The sequence below is a fragment of the Macadamia integrifolia genome, chromosome 9, assembly GCF_013358625.1.
Source record: "Macadamia integrifolia cultivar HAES 741 chromosome 9, SCU_Mint_v3, whole genome shotgun sequence".
Classification (NCBI taxonomy): Eukaryota; Viridiplantae; Streptophyta; class Magnoliopsida; order Proteales; family Proteaceae; genus Macadamia; species Macadamia integrifolia.
Window position 1 is genome coordinate 14,987,065 of NC_056565.1, and position 19,919 is coordinate 15,006,983.

At 37.9% G+C, this 19,919-nt stretch overlaps 2 protein-coding genes and 1 non-coding gene across 3 annotated transcripts in view; all 3 read left to right on the forward strand.

Moving 5' to 3' along the window:
• LOC122089548 (tRNA-specific adenosine deaminase TAD2-like) overlaps positions 1 to 5,294 on the forward strand; it is a 7,720-nt gene extending 2,426 nt beyond the window's left edge. Inside the window, exons 6-7 of the mRNA XM_042659286.1 lie at positions 4,585 to 4,628; positions 4,784 to 5,294. Of these exons, the coding sequence (XP_042515220.1) occupies positions 4,585 to 4,628 (44 nt within the window). The 3' untranslated portion in view covers positions 4,784 to 5,294. The remainder of the gene's footprint in view (positions 1 to 4,584; positions 4,629 to 4,783) is intronic.
• Positions 5,295 to 7,493: 2,199 nt separating this feature from the next.
• On the forward strand, positions 7,494 to 9,018 carry LOC122088682 (protein RETICULATA-RELATED 3, chloroplastic-like). The gene has a single exon (XM_042657999.1). The coding sequence runs from the start codon at positions 7,593 to 7,595 to the stop codon at positions 8,691 to 8,693; it is 1,101 nt and encodes a 366-aa protein (XP_042513933.1). The 5' UTR covers positions 7,494 to 7,592; the 3' UTR covers positions 8,694 to 9,018.
• A 7,329-nt stretch (positions 9,019 to 16,347) lies between these two features.
• Positions 16,348 to 16,464, forward strand: LOC122090206. Its single transcript, XR_006143448.1, has one exon. It is a non-coding gene; the product is annotated as a U5 spliceosomal RNA (small nuclear RNA).
• The last annotated feature ends 3,455 nt before the right edge of the window (positions 16,465 to 19,919 follow it).

The following is a 19,919-nucleotide window of genomic DNA, read 5'->3' on the forward strand; positions in this document are numbered from 1 at the left end:
CCCCCCCCTCCCCTCTTCTCTTCTCTATTGATTTTTTGTTCTCTATTTTTTCCCTGTTCAAGTTACTATTGCAAGCTACTGTTATTGCGGTCCTCCATCTCATCTTTCAACTGAGAAGAAGATATTGAGAGGATAGATTGGCTTATCATTCATTGTTTATAGAGAGGATAGAAATTAAAAATATGGTATGTTAGGTAAGATTGAGTCACAAGTCTTATCCTAAGTTCCTAACATACAGTGAACCTAAACGGTCTAGTTGTCTAGCCCATGTCCATCCTTAACACTCCCCCTCAAATTGGTGCATAGATATGCCTCATGCCCAACTTGAAAGCAATAGGATGGAATGACTTAAAAGTCAATTCCTTTGTGAATACATCAACTAACCGGTTCTCTGGAGTGACAAATGGGATGCAAATTGAGACTTGTTCAAATTTCTCCTTAATGAAGTATCTGTCGATCTCAATATGCTTGGTCTTGTCATGCTCGATGAGTTATGGGCTCTACTGATTGCTGCCTTATTATCACACTAGAGCCTCATAGGTTCTCCAAATGTTACCTCCAAATCTCTTAGTAATACAATAAGCCAGATAAGCTCACACTCACCTTGTGTTGTTGCTTGGTACTCTGCTTCTGCACTGCATCCGGATACCACTAGTTGCTTTTTGGTTCGCCATGTAACCAGGTTTCTGCCAAGGAATGTACAATATCCTTAAGTAGAGCCCCGATCATTGATGGAACCAGCCCAATCAGCATCGGTAAAGCATTCCAATTTCAGATTGCTATTGTTGGAGGATAAAATACTCTTACCTCATCATTTAGTATACAGCCTCAAGGTGATTAGTTTGAGGATCATTCAAGAAACGGCTCACAACGCCAACATCATAAGAAATATTTGGCTGGGTATAGGATAGGTATATCAATCTGCCTACAAGTCGTTGATATCTCTCCTTGTCTACTGATCCACGTCCTTTGCAGCTGAGTTGATGATCAACCTCAATAGGAGAGTTGCAGGTTTTACAGCCGAGCATCTTTGACTTTTCCTTCCAGCTCTGATTCTGTTATTTGCTTATTCTGCCTGCAAGAAGTAACTTACTAATTTGAGCAATCCAGCCCTTGTGTAGATATTATCTTATAGTATATTGTTCCTCTATGATAGCACTTCTAGTGTCTTTAATCTGGTGTTCATGTGATGGAGACAGTCAAGAAATGTATGGAAATGCTTAGGATATACGCAAAATACAGTTTTGAGCACCCTTAAAATAAGTAATATATAAAATATATCATGTATGAAAAAGATAACAAAGTACAACAAGACAAGTGCATTCAATTGATTATACATAAAGGATTAGGTTTCTCATATATACTAATACCAAAAAAATTTACATATCAGTACCATATCGGTTAGTAACAGAGGATATGGAAGGATACTTAAACGCTTGCTCCTATTTTCTCTAAGATATCCTAATTTCCCCATCATCATATTTATCATTTTAGAGTAATTATTAATCAAAGTTTCTGCTGTGCTTTGGTTCACTGCGTCTGTTTTCTGTAGGTTTCTTATTGTTTACTTGTTTCATTCTACCATACCTCGTTACATAGTCTCCTTGTTAAGAGTTTCTTTTTGGTAATTATAACAAGATCTGTGGAAGACATTTTGGAAATAAATGAGCAATTTATCTAAATTAAGAAATATGATCTGATACAGTTTTTGGATGTTAGTCCTAAATAAACCATCTTCTCTCCTCTTACTGAAGCACTGACCCCAATTGGTGGTTGTGCATAACCTGATTGGATGATCATAGGCTTCCCCAGTCAATTGATTACCAATTTCAAAAGAAATCTATGAACTAGTTTGATCCTCTTTACTCCACCAATGGTTAATTCTATCCTGTTCAGTACTTCGCAATAGACTGTCAGATCAGGTCTATTTCTGTTTGATCTGGAAAATATTCTGTTATTGGTTGTTGTGTCCCAGCCCCTTGTATGTGCATGGTTTTGAAGATGCTACTGAAACTGCAGAAACAAATTTTGTTGAAGCATCACATTGCACAGCATTTAGGCATGTGTGCATTGATCATTAAACAGGGGATAGAGAGTGCATTAGTGATTAGGCACCCTACATTCTGATTAAATAGCCCTGCAAGGATTTTGAAGTCAATTAGGAAAGTAGGATACTTTGACAGCCACATGTTACTGAGGAAACTTCGGCAGCTGATCATTTTATATATTGAAGGGGTTACTTGCATCACAATTTCATCACTTCGCTACCAGACAAGGCACTTTTCAAAACTGATCATCCATCCACTTCACTTGGTACTTTATTGCTTGGGTTTAGGGAACAGCTGCTATTTTTATTGTATTATGGTGATGAGATCTGTGCTGTAAGTTTTAATATATTATGTCCAAACCAAAGGAGACTGTTATCAATTGGGAAGGTCTGGTTGGATGAGATGGGCCAGAATTCAGAATTCAGAATTCATGATTCTGTGTTGTAGTAGGAAATCTGAAGCTGTCATAATGATGGGGACATCAAAGTGTACAGTCGAAAGAAGAAGACCCAGCCAGTCCCATCTCTGTGGTTGGAGGATTAGAAGAAACCAGAAAGAAGAAGGAAGAAAGAAGAAGAAAGAAGAAGAAAAGAGGAGGAAAGAGAGGAGTCGAACCAGCCTTCCCAGTGCTGGGTTCGACCCCCCTTGTTTCTCCCATTTAGAAAATCTTGTGGACCCCACCAAATCTTACTTTACTTTGCTTTAATTCTGATATTATTTGATTGTTTTAAATAATTAGGAAACTAGGACTTCTTTCTATTAGATAGTTTATTATTTCAAATAACTGAGTTTCTAAGTATCTTTTTTATTTTTAGAAGTTTTATTCTATTTAAAGTGTAAACCATTGGCCATTGTTTTAAAAAAATGATATTATTGAAAAAAAGCACAAAAGATGTCGCTCCTCTCTCATGTCTCCTCTCTCTCTCACCTCTAGTTCTTTCCACCCCCTTTTGACCTCCTTTCTCTCTCGGCTTTCTCTCTTGTCTCGCCTCCCTCTCTCTTCCATTCTTTTCTCTGCTGCTGCTGTTTACTCTCTGTTGCATCTGCTGTTTACTCTCTGTTGCTTCTGCTGTTTACTCTCTGCTGCTGCTAGCTACTCTCTGCTGCTGCTGTTTACTCTTTGTTGCTGCTGTTGTTTACTCACTGTTGTTGCCGCTGCACTATTGCAGCCACTGTTTGCAACAACCGAAGGTCATGCTACGTGGATAGATCATCACTTGGTGATGGAGAACCATTAGGGAAGAAAGGGGAAATCAGAATAGAGAGGGGGAAAAAGGAGAAGCACACACTTCACTAGTGCACAAACTCAACATATTCATTCAATAATCAAAATCACTCTCTAAATCTTCAATCGATTACAGCCAATATATAGGAAAATAAGAACATGAAATTAGAAACTTAACTGAAATGGAAACTAGCCTAAACTAGGAAACAACTATAAAAAGGAAACCAAAGCAAGGAAATAAATCCTACTCCTACGTTCAAGTCTGGAAAATAAAAGCATGAAATAAAATACTAAGTAAACTACTAATTTTATTTCCAACCCTTGTTGGACCAAAACCCTGGGCTGGACCGGTTCTTCTTGGCTATTGGCGTCCAAAGCCGGTCATGCTGGTCCAACCAAGAAAGGTCAGCCGTATCTATATCACTTGGGCTACTACTGACCTCCCTTTAATAATCGGACTGCTGTTGAACATTCTTTTAAAAAATTTGGGTTGTTTTCCTTTATCCTCAAGTCTGGGCAACAGGTAAGTAGAGACTGAACCTTCCCCATTCCCCAATTGTCCCCTCATTATTTACTCCATCATCGTCCATTAAAACCCTCCTCTTTTAACCCATTGTTTGACCATTATTTGCACCACTGTTTTACCTTAGATACTGCTGATTTTCTTATTACAAAAATGACTTATTTTGGAGCATATAACATGGTATTTTTATCTATCTTTGGTGCTTCATTGACTAGTGTCATAACCTAATTTTGTTTGCTGCTATGTTCCCTACCCCATGTTCCCCCTTGACATTTGAGTGAGTTCATGAGTTTTTCTTCCTAGACTATTATTGTTCTCTGTTACTTTGTTTATTAGTCACACTTTATTTTATATGTTAATCTTATTTGCTGAGCTTCCTTTATCCTGTCCAATCCAAGTCCCTTGAGTTTACCCTACCTAGTTAGTTAATCTTATAGGAAACCTAGTCACCTAGGAACCCCCTACATCACATAATGTTCAAGCCTTCTTGAGTTGTAGTTGCACCATTCATATATTTAAATCCTAACATCTCACTTTGCTCCTAAATATCACGCGGTTGAAGGAATCAGCACCTGACCTGACTCATGGAGGCAAACACCCATAGGTTTGACTTTCTGTTGGTTAGCATTCACTTATTATATGTGTCCAATAGAAGTCTTGCTTATGCATTAATGAACTTGAAATTATGCTTCTTAATGATGCATGCATTGTTAGTTTCAAAATTCATGGCTCTCATAAACTTTGTGGTTTAATAAATTTTAATCTCTACATTCTTTTGTATTTTTCAGCTCCAAAACCTCATAGGCCGGTTCAGGCATCACAAAGAGCTTAGGTTGGTCCTATGATTTATTAATCGTTACATTCAAGCTTATGTTATTTTATTTGATTTTCTCTTCATTTTTTTTTTCATCGTTACTGATTAATTGTGAACTTAAATTTATTAGCATCAAAATTGGTTGAACTAATCCCAGATTGGATCCAAACTAGGAAAGAAGGAAGCAGGATAAGAGAGCATCAAAATTGGTTGAGCTAATCCCAGCCAACCTTTGGGCCATTGGAATGCTCTAGCATCAGGGAACTCAATCACTAATTTTAGACCATCAGTTTGTATCAATTCAAAGTCGATACCGAGATACCCATGTAGACCTAATAGCCTCAAACACTTTGGGCCCCATAGCCTCTTAACTGTCTTTCTGAATTAACCCACAAATTCAAGTGGTGAAATACAAGACATCGTACCCGTAGCACACGATTATTGAGTCAGAAGGGGAGTGGGGAATTCCAATAATTGCCATTATTGTTGTGCACATCTTGTGCTCTATCAAACAAGTTGTTGAGATTCTATTCTTTTACACTTTGTCTTGAGCATATACCTTGTATGCCAATGAAGACTCTTTTTAGTTACAAGAACAGGAGAAAGGGGTCCAGTAATGTGTCGGTACCTTGTTCTGTTCTTTTGATAGTGCCATTAGACATTAAATTTAATCACTTTGAAACATGGACCCTTGTGGTCTAGATTCTTGCTTTGTTTTTGACTCTTTAACTATGAGTAGCAATGTTACTAAACAAAACCTGATTTGATCTTATTACTTTTATTTCTTTTGATCTGAACTTAGCTGGGAAAGCTTTATCAGAAAAGTGAATATGCCCACATAGGGGGACCATTGGTTCACTACCTGGGTTGCCCAGATCAGATCATTTGAAGAATTGAAGCTACTAACCTAAAGTCACTGGAAAGGTGCCTCATTGTCAAGTGGTCTACTCATAGTTTCAAGTATCGGTCTCGTATTTTTCATATTGGATCGGTATTGGCTGAGACTGATCCCTCATCCCTGACCGATATGGATATCTTATTTGTATCTTTTAAGGGGTAAAATAGTAACAAATTAATACCTTTTAAAAAAGCAGGGGCAAAATAGATCGATACCCACTGATCCGCAAATACTGATACCGTCCCCTAAATCCGTGGGTCTACTTCACATAACTATGAGGCTATGGAGAATTGTTACCTATGATCTTTAACGGAGGTGAAAGTGTTGCCACTAAAAACCTTCTTTCTTGTAATGCCATACAATTATTCCTATGGCAGACTCTTTTTCCTTTAGATCTTTAACAATTGGAAGCTCCCATTCCATATAGGGTTTCTAGACAACTTTGGGGGAAGGATAACAACTGGAAGTTTATTTGAAGATAGATAATCAGAACATGGGATATAAGTCCTGTCTTTTCTTAATGAAAGCCATAAATCATTTTCTTTGACTTTAATTATGTGTTTGCACGAAGCACAAATAATGTTAAGGAGGCGTTAACGGTTGATAAGGAAATGATAAAAATGCCCAAAGTACCTATATGCCTTGACAAGATTTTTAGGATATGCCAGAGGAATAAAATATGAAACTCATAGTTTATCAACTTTTTGTGAAAAAATAAAAAATAAAAAATTATTCAAGAAACCATTGTCCTTTATCAACTCGAATCAAATAGAGTTGTTGAAAGAAAAAATAAAATCTTAATAAAAGTGACGAACTCCTTGGTTGTAAGCTTAGCCTTGAAGTGTTGCTTTTGTTAATTTTTCTGGCAAGAACTGCATGTGATTGTTACCCAAGCAAAATGTTTGAAATTATGATACATAGCGGTATCAATGATGAGTTTATGATCGACTAATGATACAATGATAGGATACATTTATGAGGGATGCGCAATTGCTATCCGGGCTCAAGATTGCTTTAGATAGAAATTGGGAAGTAGCGGAAGTTTGGAGCAATACTACCTTTTTATCAAAGCTAACTTTTGATCTCTCCTCCACCTTTTGGCCACCTAGTGTGGCACCGTTATTTTTGGATGTCTATAAACATTGGTAACATCTAATATTTTGTTTCAAACTAAATATAGACAATGTAAGCTCGATCTCTGATCTCAGCGTCCCAACTCTCACACGGAAGAAAAGGATGTATATAACCACCGAGGGATAGATGTACTCTTGGTTCTCTTTCAAGCCTTTTTCATTCTCATAAAAAAAATATATATATATATATATATATTCATTGATCTAATAAAAAATTGTTTTTTATCATAGAAATTAAAGAAATAATTTTTCTAGTTCGTCCATCAGTCTAAGATTCACAAGTCCCTGTAATACCTTTCCAAAAATGAATTTTATTGAAATTGATTTTATATGAACTGATAGGTCAATATAATATCCGTTGTGAATAAGAACCTAGATTCAGACCAGATGCATTGATAGATCCAACGGTGTGCTTCCTACGTTCGATCCGTAAAGCCATCAAAATGTTAATTCGACTCCCCCATATTGTTTGTTTCATTTTTATTTAACACGTGTTGATATTGCGCAGCTAACGCTAACAGTAAAGGACACCTAACCCACTCAAGTTATGATTCCATGATACTGACACCCCATTACAACATGTACCATTATACGCAAAACCATCAGATCCGAATAATTATGGCAATTTTTCAATTCAACAGTTCTCATGAAGTAGGTCAGTGACCGTAAATCCTAAGAAGCAGCGGCAGAATAGAACTGATACCACCTAGCAGAAATAAATACAATTAGATTGGAATCTTTAAAACAAGATATTAAAATTATTACAATCCAACTGAAGAAATTTGATATACCATTTCATGACCCTAGACCTCGCTATATTCCATCATTTCCCAATTTGTATATGAAATTAACACGAACCTATTACCGATATGCCGCAGCGCCGTCAGATTTCGGACTCTTCAGTGCCTTCTCTCTCTCTCTCTCTCTCTCTGAATCTCTCTCGCCGGAAAAATGGCAACGACGGCTCAGCTCCGGTATTCTCCACTCCCCAGTCATCACAGGATCGCCGGGAAGCGTAGCTTTCCTGGTGAAGCTTCATTCTTTCCGTCTATCTCTTTCCCAGTTCACTCTGCAACCACCTCAACAAACCTCTCCCTCACTCTCCTCCAACCCAGAGCCTCAAACAGTGCTAACTCTGCCTCAAAAATAAAACTTTCCAGTGATGGAGGAAATAACGGTGGCGGAATTGGCCGCGGCACTGGTGGTGGCGGTAGTGGTGATGGATGGAGTTCCGGCGGAAGCAAAGATGGAGATTCCAGCGGCGATCCGGGGTTCGGAATTCTTGGGCTGTTCTTGAATGGGTGGAGATCTAGGGTTGCTGCGGATCCGCAGTTTCCCTTCAAGGTTTTAATGGAGGAGTTAGTTGGTGTTACTGCTTGTGTTCTTGGAGACATGGCGTCTCGGCCCAATTTCGGTCTCAATGAACTTGATTTCGTGTTCTCCACTCTCGTCGTCGGATCGATTCTCAATTTTGTTCTTATGTATCTGTTAGCACCTACGATGTCAGCTTCTTCATCTAGTCTCCCTGCGATCTTCGCGAGTTGCCCGCAGAGCCACATGTTTGAGTCGGGAGCTTATAGTGTTCTCGATCGGTTAGGGACTTTTGTTTATAAAGGAACAGTTTTTGCCGCTGTAGGGTTCGCAGCTGGACTCGTTGGGACGGCGCTTTCTAATGGGTTGATTAAGTTGAGGAAGAAGATGGATCCGAGCTTTGAGACGCCAAATAAGCCTCCGCCGACGTTGCTGAATGCTTTTACTTGGGCGCTTCATATGGGTTTGAGCAGTAATTTTAGGTACCAGACACTGAATGGGATCGAGTTTTTGCTCGCAAAAGGGCTGCCTCCTGTGGCTTTTAAGAGCTCAGTGGTGGTTTTGAGGTGTTTAAATAATGTTCTTGGTGGAGTTTCGTTTGTGGTGTTGGCGAGGTTGACGGGAGCACAAAAAGGCGGAAATACCGAGGTTGCTGTGCCGGTGACGGGTTCGGCTGAAGAGAAGGTGAAGTTATTAGAGGGGGGTGAGGATTTGCAGAGCAGCGAATCCACTTGTAAGTGATTTAGTTCGTATTCATGGTTTTTTCCTCTTACGATAAAGATAGGGTTTCCTTTTTTCAAATTTTCTTTCAATGTAGTAGAGGGACATAGCACTCATATAGAGTAGGTTTTCATTGAGGGATGGGTTCTGATGGGTGTCTCTATTGTGTAATTTGAAGTTACACACGCTTTATGAAAAATAACGTCTCTAGTTGATGATGAGTGATCTTTTTTTGGTTCTATTTTCCTTCTCTGTGAGCTGATGGATTAATCTATTTCAATACTTTTGTTTATGGATGATCTTTCCTCCCGAATAATGAAGTTTGGTCTATAAATTTATGTTTTAATGGTTGCTTCTGTTATTGCATATTTTTTTGGTGTATGGAGGAATAATAGGGAGAAATGAAAGAGCTGAGCTTGAGGGGCTGTCCTGCAACTTTTAAAAGTTTTCTTTTCACCTTTTATTGTTCCTTTTCGCTCACAGGGTAAGATCAACCCAAAAATGTAGCTTCTTTTCTTTTAATCTCTTGGGATTGTTTTTTATTTTAAGAATTGTGCTTATTTTGGTATTTCATAGAGGTGAAATTTTACTTTTTGGAATAAGCCTCAGAAATGAAGAAGTGTATGGTATCAAGCGACTATATGCTTTTCTTCTTTTTGTCTTTTTTCCTTTCCCTTTTCTTCATTGTTAGTGCACGCTACTTTGTTTCGGGGTTGCTCTTTTTCTTTAATAATGAAAAGTAATTTGCACAGATAAACACAGTTCTTATACACTGATATGTTGTCAGTAAGGCATGCGCTTGAGATCAGGACTTACTGTCCTGGTTTGTGGTGCTTGTGGTGCCTTGGCAATTCAAATTTGTTAGCCTAATAATAAGAGTTGCATTTCTTGGATAATACTTTTGATTTGGGTGGATAAATTGATTGATAATTTGTCTGTTGCACTACACTTAGCCAGGTACCTATGTGGACATGGAATTTTTATGCCCTTACCTCCCCACCTAGCTATGTATGGTAACTAAAGCAGGATCAACTGAAAGCTGCTCCTGGTTTTTGTTTCAGCTGGAGGTAGGTTAGATAGTTCAGATTTAGGCCCGGTTTGTTTAGAGGGGTTCATGGGGTGGGAGTATCTGACTTGCAGGTCCCACATGTTAATGGGGTAAGTAACTGGAATGGGAAAGTGGGGAATGGTTCCTGTAGCATCCCACCCCTACACGTTTGGTTAGGTAGGGGACTTAGTAAGAGAGAGGGAGAGTGAGAAGAGAGAAAAATAGACAGATCACAAAGAAGATAAAACCCATAAAGACCATAGGGTTTTCCCAACCGATCGAAGAAGATGAAACATTTAGCAGAACTGTAATTGTGATCAGATTGCACCCAAGCAAGAACTCGAGACAGACCAGTGAACCCTCACCAAATCAAGGAGGAGGAGTAATTGCAGCAAAACGGACTAGAATGGGAATCTGAAACAATGTTGAAGCATGGATATGGAACGGAGCAGAAGTTCATATCTGAAACATAGTAGCAATCCATCTTGGAACAAGCAAAGATAACGGCTGTTCAAAAAAAAGAAAAAAAAAAATGCAGGTGCAAGGCCAAAGCTCATATGAGAAACAGAGCAAATCACAACTGAGCTGAGCACAAATGAAAATATGTACGAAGCAAGCCACAGATTTTTTGCTTCAATTCATAGGTAGGGATGAAGAGAGCAAGCATCGGACCAACGAGCAATTTCAACGGTCAGCACCCATCATTCCTCTCAGCTTTCCCTTTCTCTTTCGTTTTCTCATCCACTCTAATTTTTCCCAAATTGCTCGTCTTCTTGACTTTGATCAATCCGGCACTGATGACTTTGGGCGAGGTGGGTCAGCGATCTCTGATCATTTAGCAACAACAACTTTCCTTTCTCTTTCATGTCCCATCATTCCATTTCAGAAGAAGAACTGCCCTGCTTTCATCTCGTTTCAGAAGAAGAAGAAGCAAAGGTGTGAGAGAGAACCATTCCACTTTGTTTCCCGCAAGAGTCCCACCGATTTGGTGGGACTTTGCAAGGCAGTGGAGTGGGAGAAACAGCATGCCACATGGGCTGACATTAAAAAGTATGTTGTCTGCCCAAATTACTACCCCACTCATCCAAACGCCCTAACCCACCATTGGGGTGGGATAGTCCGTACAACTATCCCACCCCAGCAAAACCCCTCTAAACAAACGGGCCCTTAAGGAACCAATGAGGATTAGGCAGGCCCCAGGAGTTATTTTCAGTAAGCTATTCAGCTTACAATATTATAGTTGCATGGTATGTTGTTTTCCTTTTCCTGGAAAAAAATTATTTAGAGGGAAAGAAAAAGAAAAGACAGAGAGCCAGGTTACAGAAGATCGGCAAACAGCACCAACAAACACAGCTGAGAAGAAAAAACAAAAAAATACATGCTGTTCTATTCTTTTAAAGGGTGACAGTTCGCCTTCAAGTTTCTAATTGTAACCCCTTCAAAGGAGCTGTTAATCTGGCACCAAAGAGCTAACATTTCCCAATTATCAGAGATAGATTGATCTTCAAAAGTGTGAGTATTCTGTGCTTCACCAAAGAGTTCTTCTGATTATATGCAGCAGAGATTTCAGCAAATATTTTTCATATCACCTGTAATTGAAGCCATTACTCCAGAAAGCTTCATGAAACACATCCAGATTTCATTAGGGAAAGAACAATGAATAAGAAGATAAGCTGTATCCTGTGTTGTTTCGGACAAAAACACCATCCGCTTTGTATGGAGAACCCCTTTGATTGAAGAAATTAAATATGGTTCTTAGTTGCTGTCCAGGAAAAGAAAGGAATTGCTAGCTTAGCTTTCTAATTACTTCTATGAGGAAATTCTGAACACTGGAAGGGAGAAGAGAATCAGAGAAGGATTTTGTAGAGAAGATATCCTTCGATGTAATTTCCAAATTCTTCTGTCATAAGAATTGAGTTGATGTGGTAGAAGAGGTTAATAGATGTCAATAAGAGGCTTGTTATGTGGTTTTTCCTTGAAAGTATTTTTATTATTGGAGTCATCTATTGAATATGAAAAGATAATCCAGTGTCTTTTCATCGTTTTAGCTGTTTCTAGTGGCCTAAAATCAATTACCGAATTATATTATCCTCTAACTGATGGTGGTTAATTGGTTTCAAATTTGCACGGGTCTTAGTGCCGTTTATTATTGATGAACAATAAGTTTGCCACCAACATTTTTTTCCCCTATCCATACTTTTGAGTTGCTGTTATTCGATAATGTGATTAAGCATGTAAAATTGATTAGCTTATTTGACCTTAAAAGGGGTTTTTGTGGTTTTGATCCGTCTTCACTTTCAGTTCTTGATGTTGGTCTGTAACAAAAATGGAAAATATTACATGGATGCATATTCCTATGCAGATCCATGTTATAAGTCTGCCTTTATGTAGAACAATTCATTCTGTTCTTCTTAGCTGTCAGAGGGGATGGGTGCTAAGAAGCAAAAATAGATCAATTTTGCTAGGCTCACTTATTTGACCTTCTTAAAGGAGTTTTTGTGGTTTTGCTCCATCTTTACTTTCAGTTCTTGATGTTGGTCTGTAACAAAAATGGGAAATATTACATGGATGCATATTACGATGCAGATCCATATTATAAGTCTGCCTTTATGCAGAACAGTTCATTCTGTTCTTCTTAGCTGTCAAGAGGGGATGGGTACTAGAAGTAAAACATACATCAGCTTGCTAGGCTCTTGTAGTGCTACCGATGGAAGGGTGGAAGGATGGAAGTTAGTCTTTCGCTTTTTCCTTATCTTTAAGAGCAAACAAGAAATGAGGACCTGCGAAGTTTGTAGCAGTTTGAAGCTTTTTGTGTAAATGTTATTTTGACTGGCAGGTCAAACTGGGAAGCCAAAGTCTAAAATACACTGTCAGCATTTTTTAATTAGGAGGGTTGGAATTTCGTCATTCTGTGAATTATATAGTACTACTTTCTGAAAACCCTTGGTTGGTCTGTCTTTGCTTTCTGCCCTTTGGTATTAAACAAGAGCACATAGGTTTACATGCATGGTGGTTTTTCCAGATCGGTCTTTTTGTTCTTGTTGCTTTTCCATTTCCCATATTGCCTTTGTCATCCGTTTGTGTCTCTGGTTATGTTTTATATTCGTCTTCCTCATGGAGTGCAAATGGGTTAGGGTAGGATCGGGGTATCACAGAATGGACGTCTCAAAGATTGATGCAACAGAGCTCGGTGGAGACTATTACCGTGAACACACCTATGAGGTAATTTACTTATAAGGAACTCTGGCCAGATAGCCTACAGGTTAATCCCTTTGTAGCCTTCCCAGAGGGACTTTCTCAGACTTCATTCCTGCTCCCCATCCTTATGGCTTGGCCCAAGGTGTGCCTAGTGGGAGTCAAACTTCGGACGTCCGAGTTTATGGTTTGTATCAAGTTTGTTGCTTACCAACTGCAATACCCCTTGGGTTAGTTCCATTGACTTAACACAAACACATAAACAGAAGTAGGTGTATTAGTATTACTCTTTCTTCTCTGCTCTTTAGACTTATATCATTGGGTCCATGTTCAGAAGTTTAGTTAAGGTCTATAAAGTGTTGTTAGGGATGTAAAAATGATCGCAATTGAAACTTTCATAACCCAATAGTGTTTGATTGAGCTTCCAGAGTTTCTTATAACTCTGACAAATTCTGTCATAAGAATCTGGATCAAAATCTTCTCTCCATCCAGTTCTTTACCAGGTAAAGGTCCAACAAGAAATAATTCAAGAACCAACTTGCAAGATTCTGAGATGGGTTTGAGTGACCAAGTAGTGGGTGGGACAATCCTTTCTTGAAAACAAATGATTCCAAGTGCGAAAAGTTGCACCAACCACATTATGCAGGGGGGATGGTCCTTCTTAATCATATATTCTCCAACTCTCAGTCGTGGTTTTGATTTTTTTTTTTTTTTTTTCAAAAGGTGATGCACTTCGAGCTACGACTTGGACAGAGGAAAAAGAAAACACAGTAAGCTGTCTTCTTCTACATTATAAATTTATTATAATAATATGGACAATACCAATAAGAGAGGAACTTCACTTTGATGAATCTCTTTCACAACTTGTTCAACCACCAACTACATGAGATGCAAATGAGAGAGAAATGAAATTGGAGAAGATCCTTCAACCAAAGTTTTGCTATCCGGTATCGATGGCTGTATCACTAAGGTGATACCTATGTCGATACAAATTGATCGTATTGAGTTGGATCAGACTATTTTACTTCAAAAATTCAGGTACTATCAATGTTTGGATAATATTGATGCCCATCGAGCCATGTCAATCTTTTTCGATATAAGTTTAGGAAAATAGTTTTCTTTCTAATGATTCTTGAGTTTATCTCTCTCCTCTCACAGTAGAGGGGTAGATATGTCATTTGATTGTGAGAGGAGAGAAACTCAAGGAAACGCTAGCATATGCTGCACTCCTAAATTGAGATCAATTTCCCATAAATTTATTAGGACAAGTAGCATTTGTGAAGCTTTTAGAAAACCCTAAATTTAATGAAAAGAACAACAAAAAAGATGTATAATGATGATGATTTTATAATTCTCCATTGCAACCTGTTGGTCACAGGTAAGGTTGTGTACACATTTGCCCCTTCTAGACCTTGTAATAGCAAGAGTCTCGTGCATTGCGTTGCTTTTTTTTTTTTTTAATCGTTATTTTTGGATAATCATGTCTCACACATGCCTTTCCCATGTCCAAGGCCTATACGCAAATATAACATCACCTTATTATTTATCTAGTAATGAGAACAAACATCCATATTCCCAATTCTAGCAGCTCAAAAAATACTAAATGTTGACATTGTACCCATGTCATTGATTTGATGAAACAAAAATTACTATAAGTTGCATGGTTGAACAATGAGATGTTCACAAGACTTTGGATTTTCTTTCTCATTGTGAATATTTTTGAGGCAGAAGAATGTTCCTTGGTCATGTAGCCCTTGTGCCTAAACCTTTGGGGGGGGGGGTGAAATGACACCTCCACCTTCATAAAATACAGAATCTCACCCTTTGTTAATGTTCATGTGTACCCACATGTCTAGAGTGCGGCCTTTTACCCATTTTAGGCCATTGAGATTCCTTTGACATTTATGTAAGAGAGTTTTGGGAGACTTTATGGCTAATTTTTGCGCTTCAACTAGAAAATCTTTAACGAGTCTTAAGAGTAAAAATTGTGGACTTTCATTTGTATACATACCTTCTAGAGGCTATCGTGAGCTCCAATTTGCACATTTGACTATTAAATCTTTATTCTTCAATTCTCTCATTGGAAGAGTGTTGTAAGGATTTTCAGTGGTGAGCCAAGGAAAACACTAGGTTTGAATGTGAGCTCAAACACTTAAAGAGTTATTGTTAAGCACAGGGAAAAATAATTGTGAACGATTGATGTCATTGTGAAATTCAGTTTAGTAGAAAGTCCAAGTGTGATATATCTCAGTGGTAGATGCAAGCAAGTTGTCAAACCACTCTAAATTCATTTTCTCTTTACCACCTTCTCAAAATTGTACTTTAGGGGTGTCAATTGGTCAAGCCGGGTCGGTCTCGGTCTGGCCTAACCAGGCCTAGCGGTGTGAAATCCTTGCAACGTGAACGCCTGTTTACTTAGACGGGCCTGGGTTTGGGGGGCATGGTACAGTTTGTAATTGGGTCGGTCGGTGTTTAATCGGGCTACCTTAAAGGGGCCTTAAACGGGCTATGGGCCTATTTAATTCTAAACGAGCTCCAAACGGGCTCTAAATGGGCTTACCCTAAAATCATTTTTTAAGCGGATTAAATTATTGGCTTTACAATTTAAGCATTTTTTTAGAATTTAAGAAGATAAGATTCGTAAAAAAGATATTTACAATTTAAGCATTACTCATATTTTGTAGTATTAGTGGTAGAATAGGTATTTACAATTTAAGCATTTTTTCAAAGGGGCTCGGGTCGGTCGGACTAAGTGAGTCGGTTCTAACGGGCTACTTAAGTGAGTCGGGCTGGTCGGGCGCTCGACGGCTACTACTCTACTCCGTAAACGCCTGTTTAATAAACGGGCTGGGCTTAAGCCTGACACGCTTATTAAACGGGCCGATTTAGGTTAGACCTTAAGCGAGTTGGACTGGGTCAGGCCTACCGGTGCGGACGATTGACACCCGTAGTACTTCACACCTGTTTCTTACAACCTCTTAGAGTTTCATTCATTGAGTTTGGTAGATACATTTTAATTGGCATTTATTGTCGTGACGGATGCTTTAATTTGGGGGTGGGGGAAGGTGGTGGAGTGAGAGAGGAAGAGTTGCAGGAGGGTGTAGGAGGGCTGAAGGTGAAGGCGGTTTAATAAATGAAAGGAGATGACGTTCATACTCCAATTCACCAGCCCAGAGGAGCTAATAATATCGGAGGCTTCATATTCCTGTAGGCTCTAGCACGCCTTCAACAACTCTTCTTGAACGGCGTATATCTCAGTGAGTCTAGGACTCAGAGAGTCTCGTGAAACACAAGACTTTACTTGTTGCTGTCGGAAGATGGGTCGGTAGAGAGTGCCAGGAATAGAATATAGTCCCACATCGAAAATGAGAAGCAACTGAACTCTCCGATGACTCTATTTAAAAGCCACTCATGCACACCATTAAACCACTCAGCCGCGCGATGAGCACAGAGCGAACTATTCTTTCGCCTTTTACTAAAGAATACCGTGTGCTCGCCGCACAAAGCGGCATAAGCTAATTTTTATGAGGGTTCTCTTGTTTGGAGAACCCTAAAATATTAGTTTTTAAATATTTCAAACGTTGATTAGAGGGTCACTAATAGGGTTAAGTGTCTAAGTGGTCATCTAGCAGTTCCTGACACTGTTGGATCAAAGCAGGTGTAGATCATCTAGGTCTATTTTAGTAGGTGATAGTGCTTGGCTATGGCTAAGCTTAGGAGCGGAGCAGATCCCTAACTTTTTTTCTTAAAAGTAAATAAATATTTTTTTTTATATCCAACCGTTTCCTAAAAGTAAATAATTTTCCCTTTTAAATTGAATCGTTTGCTAAACGTTTTGATTTTGAATCAAATCAAATCTTTTACATCGAAATCAAACCTTTAACTTTAGGGGACGGGTGGGACAAAGAGTGAGGGAAAGAGATAAATACAAGGTGACCAATAGAATTTGATATCAATAGTGAGGATAAAATTGAAAATATAAAAATGGAAACCGTAGCGATAGTCTGCTACATTAAGCTCCCCAAGGATTAATCGAGATATGCGTAAGCTAATTCGAACATCTTGATCAACAAAAAAAAAAAAAAAAAAATCATTAAAAATCACACACATAATATTTGAAACATGATAAGATTTAAACACGTTGACGAAAGGAAATTAGGTGTGAAGAAGCAATCCCCTTCTACAAAACAAGAGGCAGAATAAGCTTTGACTCACCATAAATATTTGTTTTCTTGTTCTCTGCAGTTGGCAATATCAAAAGTACAAGAACAAGAGGAAATTGTATTTTATTTTCCATCAAGTAATGTCCAGGCAAACACTTTGTACATCTTTAATATTTTTTTATAATAACATTTTTTTACTGATCTTTGGCTAAAACAAAAGGTAACAATGTTGTTTGTTGCTAAAGAGCACATAGATGCTCCCGGAAATAATTATTAGCATATTGTTAAAGTAAAATGATATTATTTCTCTCCTTTTTAACTACCATGTGCCGAACCTGCACTCTAATTTTTTTTACCCCCATTTTTCTTCATTATTAAGACTAAAGAATGAATAAATATATGGTTGTGACTCTCTTTATTTCCATTAAAAAAAAAAAAAAAAAACAACTTCTTTAATTTTTATATATTGGCTTACAAACAAGACAGCCCAAGGAGGGCAAAAGAAACAAGCCGTTGAAAATTCAACTACAAAAAAATGAAACGTGAAAAAAAAAAAAAAAATTGGAACATAACAAACTTCCTCCTACAACTCAAATAATTGAATAAGCGACTAATTAGTTTTCGTCGACTCTTGATTCACTAGTGATGTGGCATACAATTGGACTCTTAGGTCGTCATTCCACTTCTATCAATATTGGCAAAGTCGAAAGTATCCCTCCCTAAGGCAATCTAATGGTACTCATAGTAGTGGATGTAGAGATTCCTTTCAGGGTAAAGAGAAACTCGGTCCAATTGAATAATTAAGAATGAATTAAATTCATACATCTTTTTCCCCTTGTTTAACCACAGCCCATAGGGGAAGACATTTGAACAGAGCGGGAAGCTGATTAATCCATCTAACAAAAGAGAAAAAATTTCTCCATGGCCTACCAGTGGGCAATCCTATACCAAAGGAGGTTATATTGGTCTGTCTTGGTCATTTTATTCCTAATGTGTGCCTAGTGAGAGACCCTTCTCTCCACCATTCAGACAAGGGTGAGGATGCAACAGCCATCATCTTCTTAAAGAACACAACACTCTAATTTCACAAATTGGCTACAAACCTAAGTACAAGAATACACAACCAAGAATCATCATATATATATATATATATATATATTTTTTTTTTTAAAATAGATAGATACACACATGAAAAAAAATATATGTATATATAAATGTGTGTATTTATAGACGTGGGTTGTAGCTGTGTGTCCAAGCTCCTTTTCATTTGGCTTCTACAGCTTCAACTGAAGCTGAAGTCTTTGAATTGTTCTCTGGTTGTGAAGGAAGAGGAGGCTGGAGCTGCGAATTGCGGTGAAGCCTACAACGAAATGATCCGGCGTGTTTCGTCGGAGCACAACAGCAAGTTTTTCCACCGGAAAGACTAGATAGAGAGTCAACTGATGCAGATCTCCTCATCAAACTGCCTTGTAATGGATGAGGAATGTGTTTGAATCCCTGGCCATGTTCTTCTAAGGATGTTTGATAGTTTTTGTAAACATGACCTTGGCTTTCAATTACAGCATACCCTTGAGAGCTCATCTTTGTCCTTTCAAACCCAACAAAAAACAAAAAGGTCAGATCACAAAAAAATATGTAGTTTGATAAAGTTCTAAGATGATATCAATATATGGACCATTAATAATAAAAAAAACCCAAAAAAAGGGAATAAAAACTTTTTTAAAAAAATAAGAAAAAATCAACAGATCTATGGAGGGTACCTTAAATTTTGGGATGTGAAGATTGATCGGAGAGGATAACGGAGAAGTAATTATAGATAGATCTGAGACAACAAACTAGCAAACTGTCCAATTGAGGAAAAAGGGTCACTATTTATAGAAGGGGGATGGGGGTGGAGGTTCACGGTCGGTTATCGTTAACAAACTAGTTTCCTCCACTCACCAACATCAACATCAGAAGTCTCCGTCAACTAACCCCGTCTATTACCACCATTCTCATGCTTCAACCCTTCAACCAATATTATAAGTGGTTGGGTCCTATAAATTGAGTTTAGAAGATTTGAATCATTCTTTTCCTCAATTATTTACCCGTTTGGTGTATGAGAAAGGTGGAAGAGTAAAGGTTTTGGCTATTTTTCTAAGATTAGTGGTAGGACCCATAAGTTTAATTATTTTGATTTAATCATCGTTTCAGGTATCAATATCGGATTTTTTGTATCATTATCATTATCGTTAGTCACTGATCTTAATACCATGCTGTTAACCTATATCAAGGGAAAAATAATAAGAAAACCCAAGTAAACCTATTTGAAATGGATCGATTTGTGCTAATTTATATTGATATTGTAACAGTTTAGAAATTAATCGTATCCGATCTGATACCGTGCACTAAAACCATGGCTGAAATAATTAATAGAGCATGTTATAGTCATAAATCAAAGGAGCATAGTTTGGCATTTAATAAATTATTAATTATTATAGGGCGGTTTAGACTTTAAAAGGTTAGGTTTATTTAAAAATGGAAGATCATTGATGTGCACGGTTCTTCCATGTGGGGTCGTGGAGTGCTGTTCTTAGAAATGGAAATTGAAAATTCATAAATTAAAAATTGAAAATGGCTTTGATAGGGCTAATTTTCTAAACCCTAGCTTTGGCTTTAAGACAAACCTAACGATCTCTCTAGAATAAATCAAGATTTTTCTATCAGGGTCATTGGTTTTGATGATGTCAACCTTAGGTGAGGACTAGTTTTTAATCGTTGATTTTTTTGAAAGAGAATAATGTATGTACATGATTCAATCTGTAGTTGAAAATGTCATGCTTACATGAGGTGGACTTTTCA